This window comes from Callorhinchus milii, unplaced genomic scaffold, assembly GCF_018977255.1.
Source record: "Callorhinchus milii isolate IMCB2004 unplaced genomic scaffold, IMCB_Cmil_1.0 Scaffold31, whole genome shotgun sequence".
Lineage (NCBI taxonomy): Eukaryota > Metazoa > Chordata > Chondrichthyes > Chimaeriformes > Callorhinchidae > Callorhinchus > Callorhinchus milii.
The window spans coordinates 428,951-451,798 of record NW_024704772.1 but is presented as its reverse complement, the minus strand read 5'-3'; the positions used below and the strand labels follow the sequence as shown (position 1 = coordinate 451,798).

At 56.1% G+C, this 22,848-nt stretch overlaps 2 protein-coding genes across 4 annotated transcripts; both read right to left on the bottom strand.

Annotated features, from left to right (window-relative positions):
• Positions 1–805: 805 nt before the first annotated feature.
• LOC103172357 (complement C1q tumor necrosis factor-related protein 6-like) lies at positions 806–4,450 on the bottom strand. Of its 2 annotated transcripts, none has more exons than XM_042344984.1 (3): positions 4,246–4,450; positions 1,522–1,752; positions 806–1,353 (listed from the first exon to the last, which is right to left on the bottom strand). In XM_042344984.1, exons 2-3 carry the CDS (start codon positions 1,748–1,750, stop codon positions 806–808), a joined length of 777 nt encoding a protein of 258 aa, XP_042200918.1. In that variant the 5' UTR covers positions 1,751–1,752; positions 4,246–4,450. The 2 variants fall into 2 exon arrangements, with proteins under 2 accessions (XP_042200918.1, XP_042200917.1); XM_042344983.1 differs by lacking the exon at positions 4,246–4,450 and adding an exon at positions 2,049–2,095.
• A 1,674-nt stretch (positions 4,451–6,124) lies between these two features.
• On the bottom strand, positions 6,125–21,755 carry ncf4 (neutrophil cytosolic factor 4). 2 transcript variants are annotated; one of them, XM_042344981.1, is made up of 13 exons: positions 20,496–20,715; positions 20,229–20,328; positions 19,779–19,865; positions 15,302–15,400; positions 14,554–14,638; positions 14,105–14,243; positions 13,000–13,070; positions 8,738–8,865; positions 8,176–8,230; positions 7,774–7,872; positions 7,225–7,367; positions 6,841–6,906; positions 6,125–6,374 (listed from the first exon to the last, which is right to left on the bottom strand). In XM_042344981.1, exons 4-13 carry the CDS (start codon positions 15,325–15,327, stop codon positions 6,179–6,181), a joined length of 1,008 nt encoding a protein of 335 aa, XP_042200915.1. In that variant the 5' UTR covers positions 15,328–15,400; positions 19,779–19,865; positions 20,229–20,328; positions 20,496–20,715; the 3' UTR covers positions 6,125–6,178. The 2 variants fall into 2 exon arrangements, with proteins under 2 accessions (XP_042200915.1, XP_042200916.1); XM_042344982.1 differs by lacking the exons at positions 20,229–20,328; positions 20,496–20,715 and adding an exon at positions 21,655–21,755.
• Between the last annotated feature and the right edge of the window lie 1,093 nt (positions 21,756–22,848).

The following is a 22,848-nucleotide window of genomic DNA, read 5'->3' as shown; positions in this document are numbered from 1 at the left end:
TCTCTCTATCTGCTCCCTCTCTCTCTCTCTCTCGCTCTTATATAGTGCCTTTCACGTGGGCCGTGTCTCGCGGCGTTTAAACACTCGCACATCAGCGACGCGGACACCCAGAAAGATGTTTTTTTCTTTAAACGCTTATTTTTTATTTTTATTTTATTTTTGCTTCGAACTGAGAGATTTCTTTACACATTTAAAAGCCAATGTGGCTTCTCTTATTAACAAAACGCTGACACTTCACAGGGTGAGTAAACAAAAATTACCTTTCCCCCCCCCCAAAAAAAAACACACCGAGAGCGAGACACTTAGTGGGTTAGTGAGTGAGCTGTGGGGAGCCTCAGGGCTGGGGTGGGGGGTCAGGGCTGGGGTGGGGGGGGGTCAGGGCTGGAGTGGGGAGGTCAGGGCTGGGGTGGGGGGGGTCAGGGCTGGAGTGGGGGAGTCAGGGCTGGGGTGTGGGTCAGGGCTGAGGTGGGGGGGGTCAGGGCTAGAGTGGGGGGGTGGTCAGGGCTGGGTTGGGGGGTCAGGGCCGGGGTGGGGGGGTCAGGGCTGGGGGAGGAGGCAGGTTGCAGAGGGGTTCGGGGTTGTGGATCGGTTGGTGGGGGGGGTGGGGGGGGTCAGTTGTTGGGAACTTTGACCAGTAACCATTGAAGGTGATACAGGTGGGAGGTTGGGGTGGGTTTGGTTGGGGTTGGGGGTGGGTGGGTATTGCGGTTGGGGGAGTTGGGGGTGATCAGGGCTTGGGTTGACGGGTTGGGGGGTAGGGTTGGGGTGGAGGGGAGGGGAGGGGGGGGGTTGCGGCGGTCGATGGTCAGTCATCGTCGGCCTTGACCAGGTAACCGTTGAAGGTGATGTAAGTGTCCACGTCGTCGCTGTACACGGCGTTCTCTCGCTCGCGCTTGTACAGACGGACCCAGACCTGGTCCCCCGGGGCCAGGGCCAACATGACGCTCTGGCTCTGCATGACGCTGCGCTCGCTGGGCTGCGCGTAACAGATGGCCACCTCCTGCTCGTTCCTCATCAGGTGCAGGTACGTCTCCTTGAAGTTCCAGGTGTGGACGTTCAGGTTGAAGAAGTAGACCCCGGGCACCGAGCAGTAGAAACGGCCCTTGAACATGTTGAAGTCCTGGCGCAGGTTGACGAAGACGGTGTCGAAGACGAGAGCCCGGTAATAGTCGCTGCTGTGCAGCCCCTTCCTGCGGCCCACCGAGAACGCCGAGTGCTGCTGTTTGCAGGGGCTGCCCGTGGCCCCCACCTGCCCCCTGCTCCCCTTCAGCCCTGGGGGGCCTCGCAACCCCACCGCCCCCGCCTTCCCCAGCTTCCCGTAGCTCCCCCGCTCGCCGCGGTCTCCCTTCTCTCCTGCCAGGGCGACAGCAACGACAACAACAGCTGGAGTCAGGCAAACGGCAGCTTGTGCTCGAGGGGTGGGGGGGGAAGGGGGAGACGGGGGTGGGGAGAGGGGAGGGGAGAGAGGAGGGGGGAGAGGGGGGGAGGGGAGAGACAGAGGAAGGGGAGAGGAGGCTTTACCTTTCAGGATGGTGATGTTGATGTGGGGGTGGATGTGTGGCCGGGGGTAAGCGGGGTAGGTGCCCACGGCCGGGCTGGGTGGGGGGCTGGAGGCTGCAGAGGGGGGCCCTGGGTAGGGGTCACAGCAGCGCACACAGCGTTGGGGACCCCCCTCACTCGGCACAGCTACACCCCACGGCCTCAACACAACCAGCAACAGCAACTGGCTCAGAAAGCCTCCAGCCACCATCACTAGGGCAGAGAGAGACACACAGTCACTACACCGGGCAGAGAGAGACACACAGTCACTACACCGGGCAGAGAGAGACACACAGTCACTACACCAGAGAGACACACAGTCACTACACCAGGGAGAGAGAGACACACAGTCACTACAGCAGGAAGAGAGTGTGTGTGTGTGAGTGTCTGTGTGTGTGAGAGTGTGTGTGTGTGTGTGTGTGTGAGTGTCTGTGTGTGTGTCTGTGTGAGTGTCTGTGTGTGTGTGTGTGTGTCTGTGTGTGTGAGAGTGTGTGAGTGTTTAACTGTACTCCTGAGGCCGCCACGTTCCCACTGTTGGTTTCTGGCAACACAGACCCCCCCCAACCCCCACCCCCACCCCCCGCGATGAGAAACAGCTGGTAATCCAGGAATGGCACAGAGCCCAGTGTGTGTGTGTGTGTGTGTTAATGGGGGGGGGGGGGCGGTGCTGTGAATGAGCCACGAGCAACAATTAGACCAACGACTGTAAAGTGTAGTGACTGTGTTATTTTGTGGGCGAACGCGACAGCCAATTTACGTCCCCCCCCAAACAGCCGTGAAGCGAGTGACTTTATTTGGGCCGGTGGTGGGGTGGGGGTGTGGGGGGTATGTGGGTGTGGGGGGGGGGGTGGGGGGGGGATTGCTGGACAGGACACCGGGACAGAGAAACCCCCTTCGCTTTTCCCCGACAGCGTCGCGGGAGATGTTTAACAGAGGGTGAGTGAGTGAGGTTTAACGTCTCATCTGAAGGGACAAAGCGGCATCTCCTCCTCTCTCTCTCTCTCACACATTCTCTCTCTCTCTCTCTCTCACACACACACACACACACACACACACACGAGGGAGAAACAGAAGGAAACAAAAGAAAACACAGAGAGAGAGACAGAAAGAAAGAGAAAGAGAGGGGCCTGGGGTGCAAGAGAGAGAGAGAGAGAGAGAGGAAGAATTATTGAGTGAGGTCCCAGGATGGTTTGTCTTGGCCACAGTACAGTGAAGCAGTCAATGTGAGACTCATAAACTCAGTGTTACCCTGTGCCGACCCAGAGAGAGAGAGGGAGCGAGAGAGACAGCGAGAGAAAGAGAGAGACAGCGAGAGAGACAACGAGAGAGACAGAGAGAAAGAGCGAGAGAGACAGAGAGAGACAGAGAGAGAAAGAGTGAGAGAGAGAAAGAGACAGAGAGAGAAAGAGAGTGCGAGAGAGCGAGAGAGAGAAAAAGACACACACTCAGATATAAAGAGAGACACAGACGCACAGAGAGAGAGACTCGGACCGATAGAGTCCGAGACACAAAGAGAGAGAGAATGAAATCACTCACTGATATAAATATAACTAAGGAGAGCGGCGGTGGTGGGAGGGGTGAATTGTTTGGTGCCACGTTTATATTTAGCGGCTGTCATCTGTGTCTCATTTGGCCGTGTTGTGTTGTGTGTTGTATTGTGTGTTGTGTTGTGTGTTGTATTGTGTGTTGTGTTGTGTGTTGTATTGTGTGTTGTGTTGTGTGTTGTATTGCGTGTTGTGTTGTGTGTTGTATTGTGTGTTGTGTTGTGTGTTGTATTGTGTGTTGTGTTGTGTGTTGTATTGCGTGTTGTGTGTCGTGTTGTATTGTGTGTGTTGTGTGTTTTGTTGTGTGTTGTGCGTCCCACTCACAGGGAATTAGGAACAGGGTAAGGCCATTCAGCCCATCCAGCCCGTTCCCCCGACGTTTCCCTTCACGGCTGTTTGCGGGGACGTTGCTGTGTGTATCGATGGGCTGCCGTGTTGGCCCACACTGCGCACAGTCACTACACCTCGCAGTGAATCCTGTGAAACACTTTGAGACGTCCTCCCGATGAAAGGTGTGGGTCAGTTTAGCCCAAAGAGATTGTGTTTCTCCCCCCCCCCCATCTCTCTCCTGCCCCCCCACACCCCCGCACACGCAGAAAACACACAGACACACACAGCGCACACAGACACACACGCATACACACACAGACACACACACATACACACAGCAAACACACACAGACACACGCATACACACAGCGAACACACACATACACACAGTAAACACATACACAGAGACACACAGAGCAAACAGAAGAGGAGAGGGTGGAGGTGGATATGTAGACATTCCCTCCCCCCCAAACAACAACAACTTATATTTACACAGCGCCCTTCACTCAGGGCAGTGTCTCAGAGCAGGAAAGTTCAATCGAGTCGGCGCTTAATGTCCCCTCCTCCCCAGACACATCACCCCCTTTCCCCTCGTCACCCCACCTCAACAACCCCAGACCCCCCCCCCCCAAAAAAAAACCCGTCAGCGTTGAGCTTCGAGTCACTGCGAGTCGGTGTGTCAAAGGCTGAGAAGGGATGGAAGGGATGGATGTGTGTGTGAGTGTGTGGGGGGTGGTGGGGGGAGTGGGGGGGGGGGCAGGAGAGATATGGAGACGGAGTGCACGTGAAACAACCGAAACAGTAAAGACTTCTCTGCTGAGAAGTCACTCACCTTCTGATACAGTCAGACGGCTTTAACAGGCGAGTGCTGGACCGATCGGCATATGGTTGTGATTAAGGCTCTGCTCATTAACAGCAGACTCCGGGCTCCGAGTGTGTACAGTTGCTCAGCCACTGGCTCACAAGGTATATATCATATGAGAACATTCACAGACGGGCAGTTTTTTTTTCCATAAGTCAAACAGATTTTTAACTCCTTACGGGCAGGGCTGTGTGGGGCCGGGAGCTCACCGGCCGACCGATCGATCGATCCATCAATTGATTTATCGATAACAATCAATACGCAATCGATTGTCGGATCACTTTCAGGGGGTAATAATCCTTTTTTGGTCACTTAATTGAGGGGCACTGCCGTGTGCGATTGGCAGCCGTGTTTTGCTCACAAAATATACAGTCACTACACTTGGATTCTGCACACGGCAACATCCCCGCAAACAGCCGTGAAGCAAATGGACGATTTTATCGGGTGGGGGGGTGGTGGGGTGGGGGGGGATTGTCGGCCAGGACACCGGGAGGGAGGGAGAGAATTAAAACTTTTCTCTTTTTTCAAATAGCCCCACGAGAGATCTTTAACATCCACCAAAACAAAGGCAGACCCCAGGGAGTGAGGACTAACATCTCAGCCGGAGGTTAGTGCCTTGATTTGTGTTGCTCTCCCCCACACCCCCAACCCCCACACACACACAGACGCACACAACACACACACCCACACAACACACACACCCACACATACCCACCCCACACACACACATATCCACACAAACACAGACACACACACACACACCACATAGACACCAGACACCACCCCCCTCCCCCATACAGATACACCCCCCCCCACCCCCCACACAGACCCCTCACACACACAGACACCGGACAATGCAGAGAGGGGTGTGTTTGTTTGTTTGATAATCCTGAAACAAATCCTGAGGACAGTTTCGGGGAGGAATGGGTTCCAGATGTTTCTCTTCCCTCTCTCTCTCTCTCTCTGTATCTCGGGATTATGACGGGATGTGGTGTATGTTTCTCTCTGCGGTTGACAATGGCGCTGTGTTTAGCTCAGGCTATTTGGAGTCTTTCCCGCCCGCTCTCAGCACAGACGTTGATCCCTGGTTTCTCTTTGCTGTAAGAAAGATCCCGTCAGCCACACGGCATTTACACGGACCAACACGAGACTCTCGCGATGGCGCAGAGACGCGAGGGTGGCTGATAACGGAGACTCATTCCTCCTCCCCCCCCCACCCCACCACCCCAGAGTCTGCCCGTCTCTGTCTAATAATAATCCTTGCACTTTATACAGCGCCTGGTCACGTCTTCGAGACGTCTCAAAGCGCTTCACAGGATACACTGTAGAGCGGAGTGACTGTGTGCTTTGTGGGCGAAACGTGGCCGCCAATTGCGCACAGCGACGTCCCCACAAACAGCCGTGGGTTGAGCGACCACATTTTATTTATTAATTATTATTTATTTATTATTTGTTTATTATTATTTTTTATTTATTATCTTTTTATTTATTTATTTATTTGGAGGGATTATGGCCCCCAGAGGGTGAGCACTCTGACCACTAAACTACAGGGCCCCAGTGTCCACCCTTCATGGACTCTCGCCAAACTCGTCCCACAGAGTGAACGCGCAAAAAAAAGCCAATGGTGACGATTTAATATGTTTTTAAATACAAATAGTTGCTGTTCTGGGCGGAGTTGAGAACATACAGATAATAATATAATAATATAATAATAATAATAATGTGTTGCATTTGAAGCAGCGCCTCATCATATTGTCGAGACGTCTCAAAGCGCTTCACGGGATCCACTGTAAAGTGGGTGAAACAGGGAGGGTGTGGGTGTATTTTGGCCGGGGACGGGAGGGTGGGGGGGTGGGGCGTGTGACTATCGCGTGACGATAGCATGACGTGGCGGGGGAGTGGGTCACGGCTGGGTGTTGTAGAGGGACAGGTCGGTGTGACTGGTCACGTGGAGTTGCCAGGGGAAGTAGTCCTGGCCCAGCGAGTGGCCCTGGGCCTCCTCCACCATCAGCTCCACGTCCATGTCGTCCGTCATCCTCACCAGGTCACCCTCCGCGTCGCGGTAATTCACCGCCAGATCCTGGTGCCCGAACTCCGCACTGAGACAGGACACGGCAAAGGGACAGTCAAACCTTCACCACGAGGGCAAGTGTTCACCACAACGTCAATCAACGTCAATAACAATAATAATAATAATGTCTCGCATTCGATACAGCGCCTTATCACGTCTCACAGACATCCCAAAGGATTCACTGCAAAGCGTAGTGACTGTGTGTTTTGTGGGCGAAACTCTTCCCCCCCCCCCCAGCCACACCCCTGGTGACAAGCTCAGAGCTGATGAGCACCCTGAGAGCCCTCGCGCTGTTATGAATTAATTAATTAATGCTTATTAAATTTACTGTGAACCAACCCGGGACTCCCCCCCCCCCACCACCTCCCAGCCCCCACCCACCAGCTCCAGTCACTCCCCCACCTCCCCGCCATTGGCTGTACTTTCCCATCAGCAAAGGAACAGTCACTACACTTGGTGTAAACTGATAAACGTTCCCCGCCCCGAGCACGTACCAGACCAGGGAGCTGAGGTCCTTGTAGGTTGGTTTCACGGACAGTCGTTCATTCACAGCGATGTCCCTGTGTGTGTGCGTGAGGGAGAGAGTCAACAACAACAACAACACAGGACATCTACACGGCGACTTTCCCGTCAGGAGGAACGTCCCAAGACACTGGACAGTCCAGGATTTGGACCCGAGATGGGGGTTGGGATCAGGAGGGGGTGGAGGGAGGGTGGGGTTAGGAGTGGGGGGACTGAGGGTGCGGTTGGTCGAAGAAGAGGGTCTTGAGACGGGACTTGAAGGGAGGGAGCGAGGCGGAGGGAGTGGGGGTGAATCCTCACGTCTCCCCCTGCGTCCTCCCACTCCTTCACCGGAATGGGTCGTCACGGTAACGTACCTGATGGTAACGCCCTCGGGAGAGTGGTACACACAGCGCAGGTAATTGACTGTGTGATCACCGTCAGCACTGCCATACGGCAGATCCTTCACCATCTTCACGAACGATCTGGGGAAAATCCCCGTCTCATCCCGCACACTTCCCTGGGGGTGGCGGGGGGGGGGAGAGAGAGTGAGAGAGGGTGTGTGAGAGAGAGGGCGGAATGAAAGGGGGAGACAGAGAGAGGGAGGTGGGGAGAGAGAGAGAGAGTGTGAGACAGACGGTTGGTGTTGGTGTTGAAGAATTGTGCTGTCGTGTTTCGCCTACAAAATACACAGTCACTACGCTTCACAGTGTGCAGCGCTTTGGGACGTCCTCCTGACGTGAGCAGCGCTGAGTAATGTGATCAGTTCTTGTCGCTGTGGTTGTGGTTATTGTTGTCGTTGATTTTGTTGTTGTGGTTATTGTTGTTGATGTTGCTGTTGTTGTACACACACACACACACCCCCACCACACCCCCCCCACCCCCCCCCCCACACCCCCCCCCCCCCCTCACCCCCGTTGTCCCACCTCCAGCCAATCGGCATTGACTCTGCGCAGCAGGAAAATCAGGTCTCCAGTCACAAAGCACAGGTCCAGCACATTGTCCCCGGAGAAGTCATACAGAGCCTGGAAACAGATACAGCGTGAGGGGCAACAGGCACCAGGCAACGGCAACGGGCAACGGCAACGGGCAACGGCAACGGGCAATGGCAACGGCAACGGCAACAGGCAAAAAGGTAACTTCTCAAGAGATTAGAGAGAGGCACTCACTCGCTCACTCACTCGCCCACTCTCACCCTCACTCACTCGACTCCTGCTACAATGCAATCCCCCCCACCCCACCCCGAGCACTGGCGGCTGACTCTCTCTCTCTCTCTCTCCCCCCACCCCCCCCACCAACCCCCTCCCGGCATATGCAGCCTGACTGACCTCGGCTCGGGGGCCTTGGCTCCTGTCGGTCACCACCAGCTTTGGCTTTGTGATTCTGAGGAGAAGAGTCACAGCAATGAGAGCGATCTTCACAGTGTCACCGTACAACAAAGAGCTCCGTGTCCGACCCGAGCGATTACAGGTACTATAAGTGTGTTATCATTTATTGTTAATAATAACGATGATGTATTATCGTTACTGTCTGCGTTAATACGGTGATCGTTCACGGTTTTAGTAACGGATCAGCGCGAAAGCTCGTGGTAAAGTGTCGTGTTGTCGCTCGATGGTGACCGGCGGTTCGTTAGGTCGAAACGCTGGAAATCTGAAACCTTGGAACCCTCACCAGGTCGGGCAGCGTCTATGGAGAGAGGAAAGTTCTGACGAAGGGTCGCGGGACCCGAAACCTTGTCCCACTTTCCTTTCTCTCTCTCCCGAGACGCTGCTCCTCATCTGCCGAGCGTTCCCGGCAACGCCTGTTTTTGTTGTTGGCGATTAATTAGTGAGTGGTCCATCAGTGACGATGGTTCGGGGGAATGGTGTGGGTGACGCCAGGAGGACTCACACTTTCCGTGTCGCTGGCCTCAGTCTGCGCAGCGAGCGAGGAACCTGCTCACTGTCGTATTTGGTTTGATAGAAAAACATTCGGATATATTCATGGAGGACAATCCAGGAGGGAAGACAGAGGAGCCTCTGTAAACCAGGAACAGCAGACAGTCAATGCATCCTGTGGACAAATAACACCTAACCCTTACCCTCCAACATCCCCGGCCTAGACAACACATAGCCCCCACCGCCCGCCCCACCAAACCCCTCCAACATCCCCAGCCCAAACACATAGCCCCCACCGCCCCCCCACCAAACCCCTCCACATCCCCAGCCCAAACACATAGCCCCCACCGCCCGCCCCACCAACCCCCTCCAACATCCCCAGCCTAGACAACACATAGCCCCCCCCACCAACCCCCTCCAACATAATAATAATAATCCTCGCATTTGATATAGCGCTTTTCACGTCGGGAGGACGTCCCAAAGCGCTTCACAGAACACACTGTAAAGTGAATTAACTGTGTATTTGTGGGCGAACGCGGCAGCCAATTGCGCACAGCAATGTCCCACAAACAGTCGTGGATTGAAAATGACCAATTTATTATTGTTTTGGTTTTGGAGGATTATTATTAGGCTCTGTGTGGAGTAAGGAAACTTGCCCGAGGTTTGGCCCTGACTGACCCCCCGGGGATTGAACTCAGGTCTCTCACTTGCAAAGCGAGTGCTCTAACACTGAGCTACAGCACTGATTGCAATACCACAAGTGATACCAATACAACACAGTGTCACAGCTCAAATAGGTGGTTCCTATCTGTGACCGAGACTTCACGTAGAAACACGAGTATAGGATAGTGACAACACATAGCCCCCCCCCCCCCCTCCAACATCCCCAGCCCAGACCACACATAGCTCCAACATCCCAGCCCAGACCACACATAGCCCCCACCAACCCCCTCCAACATCCCCAGCCCAGACAACACATAGCCCCCCCCCACCACCCCCTCCAACATCCCCAGCCCAGACAACACATAGCCCCCCACCAACCCCCTCCAACATCCCCAGCCCAGACAACACATAGCCCCCCCCCACCACCCCCTCCAACATCCCAGCCCAGACAACACATAGCCCCCCCCACCAACCCCTCCAACATCCCCAGCCCAGACAACACATAGCCCCCCCCCACCAACCCCCTCCAACATCCCCAGCCCAGACAACACATAGCCCCCCCCCCACCAACCCCCTCCAACATCCCCAGCCCAGACAACACATAGCCCCCCCCCACCACCCCTCCAACTCCCAGCCCAGACAACACATAGCCCCCCACCAGCCCCCTCCAACATCCCCAGCCCAGACAACACATAGCCCCCCCACCAACCCCCTCCAACATCCCCAGCCCAGACAACACATAGCCCCCCCACACCAACCCCCTCCAACATCCCCAGCCCAGACAACACATAGCCCCCCCCCCCCCACCAGCCCCCTCCAACATCCCCAGCCCAGACAACACATAGCCCCCCCCCAACCCCTCCAACATCCCCCCCAGACAACACATAGCCCCCCCACCAGCCCCCTCCAACATCCCCAGCCCAGACAACACATAGCCCCCCCCACCAACGCCCTCCAACATCCCCAGCCCAGACAACACATAGCCCCCCCCCACCAACCCCTCCAACATCCCCAGCCCAGACAACACATAGCTCCCCCCCCCACCAGCCCCTCCAACATCCCCAGCCCAGACAACACATAGCCCCCCCCACCAACCCCCCTCCAACATCCCCAGCCCAGACAACACATAGCCCCCCCACCACCCCCTCCAACATCTCCAGCCCAGACAACACATAGCCCCCCCCACCAACCCCTCCAACATCCCCAGCCCAGACAACACATAGCCCCCCCCCCCACCAGCCCCCTCCAACATCCCCAGCCCAGACAACACATAGCCGCCCCCCCCACCACCCCCTCCAACATCCCCAGCCCAGACAACACATAGCCCCCCCCCCCCCACCAGCCCCCTCCAACATCTCCAGCCCAGACAACACATAGCCCCCCCCCACCAACCCCCTCCAACATCCCCAGCCCAGACAACACATAGCCCCCCCCCACCAACCCCCTCCAACATCCCCAGCCCAGACAACACATAGCACCCCCCCCACCAGCCCCCTCCAACATCCCCAGCCCAGACAACACATAGCCCCCCCCCCACCAACCCCCTCCAACATCCCCAGCCCAGACAACACATAGCCCCCACCGTCCACCCCCACCAACCCCCTGCAACATCCCCGGCCTAGACAACACATACCCCCCCCACCAACCCCCTCCAATATAATAATAATAATCCTTGCATTTGATATAGCGCTTTTCACGTCGGGAGGACGTCCCAAAGCGCTTCACAGAACACACTGTAAAGTGAATTGACTGTATATTTGTGGGCGAACGCGGCAGCCAATTGCGCACAGCAATGTCCCACAAACAGTCGTGGATTGAAAATGACCAATTTATTATTGTTTTGGTTTTGGAGGGAATATTATTAGGCTCTGTGTGGAGTAAGGAAACTTGCCCGAGGTTTGGCCCTGACTGACCCTCCGGGGATTGAGCTCAGGTCTCTCACTTGCAAAGCGAGTGCTCTAACACTGAGCTACAGCACTGATTGCAATACCACAAGTGACACCAATACAACACAGTGTCACAGCTCAAATAGGTGGTTCCTATCTGTGACCGAGACTTCACGTAGAAACACGAGTATAGGATAGTGACAACACATAGCCCCCCCACCAACCCCCTCCAACATCCCCAGCCCAGACCACACATAGCCCCCCCACCAGCCCCCTCCAACATCCCCAGCCCAGACAACACATAGCCCCCACCAGCCCCCTCCAACATCCCCAGCCCAGACAACACATAGCCCCCCCCACCACCCCCTCCAACATCCCCAGCCCAGACCACACATAGCCCCCCCACCACCAACCCCCTCCAACATCCCCAGCCCAGACAACACATAGCCCCCCCCCACCAGCCCCCTCCAACATCCCCAGCCCAGACAACACATAGCCCCCCCCACCAGCCCCCTCCAACATCCCCAGCCCAGACAACACATAGCCCCCCCCACCAGCCCCCTCCAACATCCCCAGCCCAGACAACACACAGCCCCCACCGCTCCCCCCCCACCAACCCCCTCCAACATCCCCAGCCCAAACACATAGCCCCCACTGTCCACCCCCACCAACCCCCTCCAACATCCCCAGCCCAGACAACACATAGCCCCCCCCACCAACCCCCTCCAACATCCCCAGCCCAAACACATAGCCCCACTGTCCACCCCCACCAACCCCCTCCAACATCCCCAGCCCAGACAACACATAGCCCCCCCACCAACCCCCTCCAATATAATAATAATAATCCTTGCATTTGATATAGCGCTTTTCACGTCGGGAGGACGTCCCAAAGCGCTTCACAGAACACACTGTAAAGTGAATTGACTGTATATTTGTGGGCGAACGCGGCAGCCAATTGCGCACAGCAATGTCCCACAAACAGTCGTGGATTGAAAATGACCAATTTATTATTGTTTTGGGTTTTGGAGGATTATTATTAGGCTCTGTGTGGGGTAAGGAAACTTGCCCGAGGTTTGGCCCTGACTGACCCCCGGGGATTGAACTCAGGTCTCTCACTCGCAAAGCGAGTGCTCTAACACTGAGCTACAGCACTGATTGCAATACCACAAGTGACACCAATACAACACAGTGTCACAGCTCAAATAGGTGGTTCCTATCTGTGACCGAGACTTCACGTAGAAACACGAGTATAGGATAGTGACAACACATAGCCCCCCCCACCAGCCCCCTCCATCATCCCCAGCCCAGACAACACATAGCCCCCCCCCCAGCAACCCCCTCCAACATCCCCAGCCCAGACAACACATAGCCCCCACCACCAACCCCTCCACCAACCCCCTCCAACATCCCCAGCCCAGACAACACATAGCCCCCACCACCAACCCCCTCCACCAACCCCCTCCAACATCCCCAGCCCAGACAACACATAGCCCCCCCCACCAACCCCCTCCAACATCCCCAGCCCAGACAACACATAGCCCCCCCCCCACCAACCCCTCCAACATCCCCAGCCCAGACAACACATAGCCCCCACCGCTCCCCCCTCCACCAACCCCCTCCAACATCCCCAGCCCAGGCAACACATAGCCCCCCTCGGGATGTAAGTGGGGTGTGTTTGGGGCTGGGGGCTTAGCTATCGTGCGATGTGTTGACACGGGATTCTCACCTTCATGTACAGGTTGAGTTCTGGGATTCGTTTCTCCGCAATTTCCTGTTTGTTTCCAACAATTATTTTCCCTGAAACGGCAAAGTGTTTGGTGCTGCCGTGAACGGAGGGCGGAGGGTCGGGAAGACTGGAGCATCGCAACGGCCTCACCAACGCAACACCTCCTCTACGCGATCTCAGCCGGACCTCCCCAGGGGCGAGCCCGACTCCGCGATGAATGAACCTCCCAACAACGAAACATGCGAATCGCGGCTCGCGTGTGCGTATTATTGCGGGCGAAACGCGGAGCGGTGTGTCCCACACACAGTCCGGGATGTGTGTACGTGAGGTTTTTTTTAAACAATGGGTACAAGAAGAAAAATAATCGAATGCTTTTGAACGTTGTACTCTTCGAAAAATCCCAGTTGGACATAACCATGGCCGGGAGATGCCAGCCCGGCCCGGCCCGGCCCAGGACATGTTCCTCCTCCACTGAGCGGCCATTTTAAGGCCAGGCAGCCCGGCCTGCGGATGGGGAGGAGAGACGGGAAGATGGGTGCAGGGCCAGGCGGGAGAGTGGGGGCAGGGCCGGGCGGGAGAGTGGGGGCAGGGCCGGGCGGGAGAGTGGGGGCAGGGCCGGGCGGGAGAGTGGGGCAGGGCCGGGCGGGAGAGTGGGGGCAGGGCCGGGCGGGAGAGTGGGGGCAGGGCCGGGCGGGAGAGTGGGGGCAGGGCCGGGCGGGAGAGTGGGGGCAGGGCCGGGCGTTGGGCAAACAGTAACCAACATTGGGAAATGGTTGGATTTTAGGAAGTTGGTTGCGAAACAGACAGCCACGAGCGTTACATAATACCTCAGGGCTGGAATGTGTGTGCGTGTGCGTGTGCGTGCGCATGCGTGTGTGTGGCTCCCTCCACAAACCTCCCCCCTCACTGCCCAGCCTAGTGTGAGCACCTCCTCTCTCGGAGGGTTTGTGGTTTGAGTACACACCTCGGGGGGGGGGGGGGAGAGGGGGCTTTGAGCTCGCAGTCCAAGCTATTGCTCCAGCACGGTGCCAGGGGGAGGGCAGTCAGGGATGGGAGGGCAGTCAGTAGCCGGGGATGGCAGTAGACAGGGCGGGGATGGCAGTACCTGGCAGGGTTGGCAAGAGCTGTCTCTGGCCGTCGGGGAAGGTGTCCATGAGGCTGAGCTGCAGGTTGTGAAATTCCCGGTAACGACGGAAAATCAAATGTCGGCTTCCACCCTTCAGCTTCACCTGGATCACAAACAGCTACCGGGGGGGCACAGAGTCACCGTCTGTGTCTGTCTGTCTGTCTGTCTGTCTGTCTGTCTGTCTGTCTGTCTGTGTGTGTTCGTGTGTGACTCTACGTGTGTGTGTGTGTAAGTGTGAATGTGTCTGAGTATGTGCGTGTGAGTGTGAGTATGTGCGTAACTATGTGTGTGTGACTGTGTGTGAGTATGTGTGTGACCATGTGAGTATTTGTGTGTGGGTTTAGGTGTATGTGAGTATGTGTATGACTGTGAGTGTGACTGTATATGTGTGTGTGTGTGTGTACTATATTATATTATACTATACTCACAAAGTGCCTGGAGAAACCTTTATGTTCCTCTGCATCTGCGATGTGGGCCGAGATTGGCACATTGTCCGGCAGCTGATCATAGTCACTGTAACACACACAGACAGAACAGACACACGCGCACAGACACACACAGACACACACACACACACACACAGACAAACACAGGCACACACACACAGACAAACACACACACAGACACACACAGACACACACAGACAAACACACACACAGACACGCAGACACACAGACACACACAGACACACACACACAGACAAACACACACACACACACACGCAGGGTAACTCCAACACAACAGCTTGCATTTACACAGCGCCTCTCACACAGGGCAGTGTCCCAGAGCGCTTAATAGTGGCGGAGCACAACACCGAGCCGGGGGGAGGTGACTGTAGGAACGGTCCGTCGAAGAGGAAGGTCTTCAGGCACGACCCGAAGATGGGGAAGGAGATGGGGTGAGGCGGAGGGACTGAAAACAAGTGAGAGGATCTTGAAATCGGTCCATTTGGCGATTCGGTGACACACACAGACATGGAGAGAGGGAGGGAGCGAGGAATTGATCAAATAGGTGTCCATACACAGGCAACGAGAGAGAGAAAGTGAAAGGGAAAACAAGAGAGAAAGAAAGGGAACGAGTGAAGCCAGAGAGAGAGAGAGAGAGAGGAAACAAGGTTTCAGGAGAAGGTAAAGAAATGCCAGAACGGGGACAGCCGGTCGGGGATGGGCCGCTCACCTCTCCACTCGCAGTTGTCGTTGCATCGTACAGTGTTACGCCCTCTCACCCCCTCTCACCCTCTCTCACCCTCTCTCGCAGCTTCACTGTGCGAATACACTGAGAGATTAGAGAAGAGCATATTTCAGGAAGTGGGTGGGGAAAAACTGCAGTGAGAGGGTGGGGGGTGGAGGGGGGAACTGTAGAACCTTTGATCCTTCTCGAAAACATCTTCACTGGGGTGTGAGACAGAGACGGGCTATAGCTCTGACCTGTCACACAGCGAGAGCGGGTTTTAATAATAATAATAACAATAATAATAATAATTCTGGCATTTGATATCGCGCTTTTCACATCCTCTCGACGTCTCAAAGCGCTTCACAGAATATACTGTAATAGGTTTGGGCGATTCCACACACACACACACACTGAGCGCACACACACACACACACACACACACTGAGCGCACACACACACTGAGCGCACACACACACAGTGCACACACGCACACTGAGCGCACACACACACACACTGAGCGCGCGCACACACACACACAGTGCACACACACACACACACACACACTGAGCCTCCCAGCGCTTATCAAGTCTAGAGACTACGCTTCTCAAGCCCTAAGTAAAATCTCCCTCTCGCTCGTCTTACGGCAGTGTGTGGGGCGTCACTGTGCATTAAATTGGATACTGCGTTCGCCTACAAAACACACAGTCACTACACTTTACACTGAAATCCTGAGAAGTGCTTTGAGACGTCCTCCACCACAATGTGAAAGGCGTTTGGATGAAATGTAAGGATTATTGTCTGTTAGTTACAGATCCACCTTCTGTCGGCAGAGGGCAGCCCTCCCACAGTGAGAAGGGGGGGGGTGGGGGGGATAGGTGATGGGGTGGGGGGGGAGCCAGTCACTCCATCTACTGAAGCTGGAAAGACTCTCTTCTCCCCCACACACCCACCCCACCACCATCACCCTGACCCCCAGCACCGCCTGAACTGGCAGCTCAACCCCCCCCACCCACCTGGAGAGGGAGGGGGGGGCCGAGCTCCAGTGACTGAGCCAGGAAGGGGGTGGGTGGGGGGGGGGAGACAGATCTCATTGAGAAGGGTTCAGAGTGAAATTGTCTATTTCAAAAGGGGTAAAGGGGAAAAAAGAGAGAGAGAGAGAGCAAAAGAGAGAGGGAGCGTGATGGGGGAGAGAGAGAGAGAGAAGCACGAGAGCGCAGGAAAAATAGAGGCAGACAGAGAAAGAGTGTGAGAGGGAGAGAGAGGGAGGAAAGAGAAGGAGATAGAGAGAGAGAGAAAGAGAGAGAGAAACTCCCTCTATAAATAGGCTGTTGGCAACAGAATACCCGCCTGTCATCAAGATCATCAACCAGATCCCAGACGACACTAAACATGGGTGTGCGGGGGGGTGGGGGGGGAGGGGGGGGGGGGGTGCCTGTGGGCAAGGGGCTGACCGTGGGGTGGCGAGCGGAGGGAAAACTTTGAGGGCTAAAGGGCGACTCCATTTGCTCAGTTAAACATGAAGCTGGAGCTGGGGAGTTGGCGCGTGTGTGTGTGTCTGTGCGTGGTGGGTATGTGTGCACCTGTGTGTGTGTGTGTGTGTGTGTGTGTGTGCACCTGTGTGTGTGTGCGCGTCTGTGTGTGTGTGTGTGTGTGCACCTGTGTGTGTGCGTCTGTGTGTCTGTAAGGGTGTGTACGAGGGTGTGCCTGTGTGTGTGAGGGTGAGGTTGTGTGTGAGGGTGTGTGTGTGAGGGTGTGTGGGAGGGGTTCAGTTGCCCTGAGGCACCTGTTGCTAATATTCACACCACATCTGGTTTGGCCATCAGCGGTGGTCCCCCCCCGGCCCCCCGCCCCCCCCCCCCCCCCCCCGGCCCTGCTGAGCAGCCGTAATTCAATCACCGGCCAAAGACACGTCAGGTCAGGCCAACAACAGAGAGAGACAGGGAGGGCAGAGAGCCAGGGACTCTCTCTCCCTCTCTCTGTCCCTCTCCGTCTCTCCCTCTCTCTCTCACCCTCCTTCCCTCTCCCGCCTCCCTTTCTCTCCCTCCCTCCCTCCCTCCCTCCCTCCCTCTGGTTCCGTCTCTCCCCGCTTCCCTCGCTTGAGGAAGTTCTGTGAACCGGGAACCTCCATGTCGGTGTCTCAAGCTGATCTGGAGACTCTTAAGCAAATTTGATGGGTTTTCCCGTGTGTCAGACCCCCCGACCCCCACCCCTCACCCCCAGGGCTGCCCCAAACAAACAACCCTGCGAAGTCTAGTGACTGTATTTCATAGACAAATCCTCCTTTTCCCCTCCTCTCCCCCAGGAATCAATTCCCCTCCTTTGGGAAAGGGAGGGCGAGGGCGAGGGAGGGGGTGTGTGAGGTGGCACACCTGAGACAGACACAACTCTTCCCCCTGACTCCACACCCTCACCCCCTCCCTCCCCCCCCCCCCGCCGCAAGGGACCCCCCACCCGCCACACACTCCACAACTCAAATCCCCCACACTCACCGCCCCCCATCATACAAACCCCCTTAAAGGCCACACAGCGGCTACAACAACAACAAGTGACCTTTACCCGGGGCCTCTCATGTTGGGAGGGCATCCGAAGGCGCTGGACAGTCAGGGGTTTGGCCCCGAGCTGTGGGTTGGGATCAGGAGGGGGTGGAGGGCTGGGAGGGTGGGGGTAGGAGGGTGACCGAAGGCGCGGTCGAAGCAGAGAGTCTTGAGATGTGCCTTGACGGAGGCGAGGGATTGGGGAGGGAGGTGGGGAGGCGGAGGGACTGTGGGATGGAGATCGAGAGGTTGGGGGCAGAGAGGCTGAAGGCTTGACCGCTGATGGTGGGGGTGGGGGTGGGCCGGGCGGGGGACGTGGAGCAGAGGGAACAGACGGGTCGATATGAGACAGAGGGTTAACACACAGAGCAGAAGTGCTGATTGTGAGGATCTGATAGTTGTCTCTGGGCTATAAATACTTATGCAGGAAATCTGAGCCAGAAGTTTTACCATTGGTGCCCCTACCACCTCGCCCCCCCCCCCCCCCCCCCACCCGCCCACTCTCTCCCACGAGGGGGCTGCGGGGGCCAAGGAGTGGGGGGTACCATCCTTCTCTGTTAAGCCCACGTCACCCCCCAGCCCTCCCAGCGGGTAAAAAATAATAATAATTTGGCCACTCAATCCGCGACTGTTTGTGGGGATGTCGCTGGGCTCAATTGGCTGCTGTGTTTCGCCCACAAAAATATAGTCACTACACTTTACAGTGTATCCTGGGAAGCGCTTTGAGACGTCTCGAAGATGTGATCAGGCGCTGTATCAAATGCGAGGATGATTATTATTATTACTACCCTCTTGGTTAAAAAAAAACTCTCCCGTTTCTGTCCTGAACATAACTTGTGTTCCTGCACATCTCTCTCCCCCCCACCCCCCCCCCCACCCACCCCGCCCCCAACCCCACCCCCCACGGCAAACATCTCCCATCTCCGCCCTGAGATACGAATCTCCCAATCCCCCTCCCAGACCTCGCTCAGGGTCTCGCGTTTATGACATGTTAACACAACAAAAAGATCACTGCATCATTAAACCCTGCCTTGTCATCACAGCGAGCCAGACATGTTTGGCTGGTAATAAATACATCTAATTTATCCCTCTGCCTCCTGCACACCTCCTGCCTGTCACACACACACACATCTCTGCGTGTACCTGCGTGCTCCACGCACGCTAAAGACACACACACGCACACACACACACACACACCTCCGTGTGTACCTGTGTGCTCCACACACACACTAACCCACTTACAGACACACACACACACAAACTGGCACAGACACAGTCACTTACAGTCACACGCATTTAGACACACGCCCACCAACATACACTTGCAGACACCCACACACCCACACACCCACTCCGTCTCTCTCCCGTTCCTGGTCTCCCCTCGTTCTCCTTTTCCCTGCCTTCGTCCTCCCTCCCTCCCTCCCTCCCTCTCTCTCTCTCTCCCTCACACAGCCCCTCTGGCTGACCCACACAGACACAGGCAGCTGCAGTTCTGCTGACGTGAAGGAGAGAGAGAGTGAGCGAAGGTTTGTTTGACTCCACAAGACTTTGCTGAGTGAGCTGCGAGCGGCAGCTTCAGTGACACACTTTCCCAGGACACCCACTGCCCCACGTCTCGCTCCCCTATTAAGGTCCCAAGACCCAAGGTGGCAGCAGCTTTCCTCAGCAGTGAGTTTAAACCCAACGCTCCAGCCAAGCAAGTCTCTGATTATGTCACCCACATCTCCAGTACCTCACAGACATGGTGATAATCCCGTACAGACAGACACAGGGCCTTATCAAGTCAGAAGCACGTCTCAAAGTGCTTCACAGGATTTCACTGTCAAGTACAGTGACTGTGTGTTTTGACCCATTCCCCATCCCGCATACACATACACACACGCATGCACGCAGACACACACACACGCATGCACGCACACACGCCTACAAAGGTAAGACGGTCTTACCCAGTATCTGTGAGGTGGACGTGTGCAGAGCCATGTCCCCGAATCTCCCCACAGCGACAAAGTAGGAGTTGGCTGCCTTCATGAGAACTGAAAACAGGCGACCGAGAGGGAGAGAGAGAGAGAGAGAGTGTAAGAGAGACAGAGAGAGACAGAGCGAGTGTTTCAACCAGTCACGTTTTCCAGCCTGAGGTGGAGAGATGTTCGTCAGGTCGGGGGATCGAGGGATTTGGGGCAATGGCGGGTAATTGGGGTTGAGGTACAGATCAACCGTGGTCTACAACAACAACTTTTGTTTATATAGCGCCTTCACCCGGGGTAGCGTCCCAGATCTAATAGAATGGCGGAACAGGTTAGAATGTCCTCCTCCTGTTCCTATGTTCCCAGCATTGCGCTGGAAAGTCAGCCTGGACCGCGAGCTCAGAGTCCCCCACGTGGGGCTTGAACCCTCACATTTCTGACGTTCTGACCCGGAGGCGAGCGAGCTGTTGAGTTTGAGTCCCGGGTCCTCATAAGAACAAAGTGTCGGTTCTTTCGATTCTCAGATCGATTTCTGTTAGGAAATAATATCATAGAATTATACAGCGCAGAAGGAGGCCATTCGGCCCTTGGTGTCTGTGCGGGATATCTGGGGAAACGGTGTATAGTTTGGGACATGACATGACAAGCGGCAGCCAGGATGGTGGCAGACACACCAGTGTTAATTCTTAATGTTCTTACCTTTCCCTGAAGGACGGCACCGCTGTTAATGGATGTCGTTGGGGCTAATTGATTGCCGTGTTCACCTAAACAATACACCAACCCGTTTTACACAGCGTCCTTCACACGGCTAGCGTGTGGGAGCGTGTGGGTGCGATCTGATGCCGAGCTGGGGAAGGGGAGGGAAGGGAGGGGGCCAGAGGTGCCGTAGAAGGGGAAAGTCCTCCACACACACAGTCACTACACTTTACAGTATATTTTGTGAAGCACTCTGGGACATCTTTCCAACGTGATAAGGTGCTGTATTCAAAGCAAGGATTATTATCACAATAATAGTCTTAAGACAGGGGTGTGGGGGGGGGTTTGGGGGGAATAGCTGAAAGCTCGGCAGAGATGGGGGCTTGTGTGGGTGGGGGGTGGGGGCAGGAGGGTGAGCGTAAGGGTATGTGTGAAGCGGTGTGAGGGTGTGTGTGTGTCTGTGAGGGAGTGTGTGAGTGGGTGTGGGGCGGTGAGGATTGTGAGGGGGTGAGGAGTGTGAGAGGGGGTGTGAGGGGAGAGGGGGTGTGAGGGGAGAGGGGGTGTGAGGGGAGAGGGGGTGTGAGGGGAGAGGGGTTGTGAGGGGAGAGGGGTTGTGAGGGCGGGGAGAGGGGTTGTGAGGGGAGAGGGGGTGTGAGGGCAGAGGGGGTGTGAGGGGAGAGGGGTGTGAGGGGGGGAGAGGGGGTGTGAGGGGAGAGGGGGTGTGAGGGGAGAGGGGGTGTGAGGGGGAGGGGGTGTGAGGGGGAGAGGGGTGTGAGGGGAGAGGGGGTGTGAGGGGAGAGGGGGTGTGAGGGCGGGGAGAGGGGGTGTGAGGGTGGGGAGGATGTGAAGCAATGATGAGCTGCTCGCTGGCCGCCGAGGTCGCTGATAGCTTCCACAGGAGCTGTTAGTCCCGAAAGATATTTAATCCTAAATTTATCAATGTTCATCACAGACAAATTAAATCTAAGGTAATCTTTCCCGTGCGGATCCCATGTCAGAGAGTGTTAAAAACAACACCCAACATTCCCCCCACCCCCACCCACACACAGCCCCCCGCGGACACACACACCTTACACAGACAGCCGCTCCCCCCACACTCCCACCCTCAAAACACAGACCCCCCACCCCACACAGACACTCCCACTCCCCATCTTACACGTACACACACAGCCATTCAGCCCCTCGAGCCTGTTCCGCCATTCCACTAAATCGTGGCCGATCTGCATCGCGACTCCGATTAACAATTGGGAGGGAAGTTTGAGAGGGAGGGGAGGGGAGGGGAGGGGAGGGGGTCCGTGCCCCAGTGTGACACACATTACTGGTGGACAGCACAGCATGAGGCTGGGAAGGCAGGAGGGAGGGGGAAAGGTGAAGGAGGGGAGAGGGTGAGGGAGGGTTGAAGGAGAGGGGGAGGGAGGGGGAGAGGGTGAGGGAGGGTTGAAGGAGAGGGGAGGAGGGAGGGGGAGAGGGTGAGGGAGGGTTGAAGGAGAGGGGGAGGGAGGGGGAGAGGGCGAGGGAGGGGCTACCCTCTTGGTTAAAAAAAACTCTCCCGTTTCTGTCCTGAACATAACTTGTGTTCCTGCACATCTCTCTCCCCCCCACCCCCCCCCCACCCACCCCGCCCCAACCCCACCCCCCACGGCAAACATCTCCCATCTCCGCCCTGAGATACGAATCTCCCAATCCCCCTCCCAGACCTCGCTCAGGGTCTCGCGTTTATGACATGTTAACACAACAAAAAGATCACTGCATCATTAAACCCTGCCTTGTCATCACAGCGAGCCAGACATGTTTGGCTGGTAATAAATACATCTAATTTATCCCTCTGCCTCCTGCACACCTCCTGCCTGTCACACACACACACATCTCTGCGTGTACCTGCGTGCTCCACGCACGCTAAAGACACACACACGCACACACACACACACACCTCCGTGTGTACCTGTGTGCTCCACACACACACTAACCCACTTACAGACACACACACACACAAACTGGCACAGACACAGTCACTTACAGTCACACGCATTTAGACACACGCCCACCAACATACACTTGCAGACACCCACACACCCACACACCCACTCCGTCTCTCTCCCGTTCCTGGTCTCCCCTCGTTCTCCTTTTCCCTGCCTTCGTCCTCCCTCCCTCCCTCTCTCTCTCTCTCTCTCCCTCACACAGCCCCTCTGGCTGACCCACACAGACACAGGCAGCTGCAGTTCTGCTGACGTGAAGGAGAGAGAGAGTGAGCGAAGGTTTGTTTGACTCCACAAGACTTTGCTGAGTGAGCTGCGAGCGGCAGCTTCAGTGACACACTTTCCCAGGACACCCACTGCCCCACGTCTCGCTCCCCTAT

Excerpts from the sequence above, each read along its gene's own strand:
- ncf4 (XM_042344982.1), bottom strand. The coding sequence starts at position 15,327 with ATGCAACGACAACTGCGAGTGGAGAG. Across the intron at positions 8,231-8,737 it reads AGGCCAGCGACACGGAAAGT|AATCACAAAGCCAAAGCTGG; the intron begins GTGAGTCCTCCT and ends TCTTCTCCTCAG. Across the intron at positions 7,873-8,175 it reads GCCAAGGCCCCCGAGCCGAG|GCTCTGTATGACTTCTCCGG; the intron begins GTCAGTCAGGCT and ends ATCTGTTTCCAG.
- LOC103172357 (XM_042344983.1), bottom strand. Across the intron at positions 1,354-1,521 it reads CAACATCACCATCCTGAAAG|GAGAGAAGGGAGACCGCGGC; the intron begins GTAAAGCCTCCT and ends TCGCCCTGGCAG.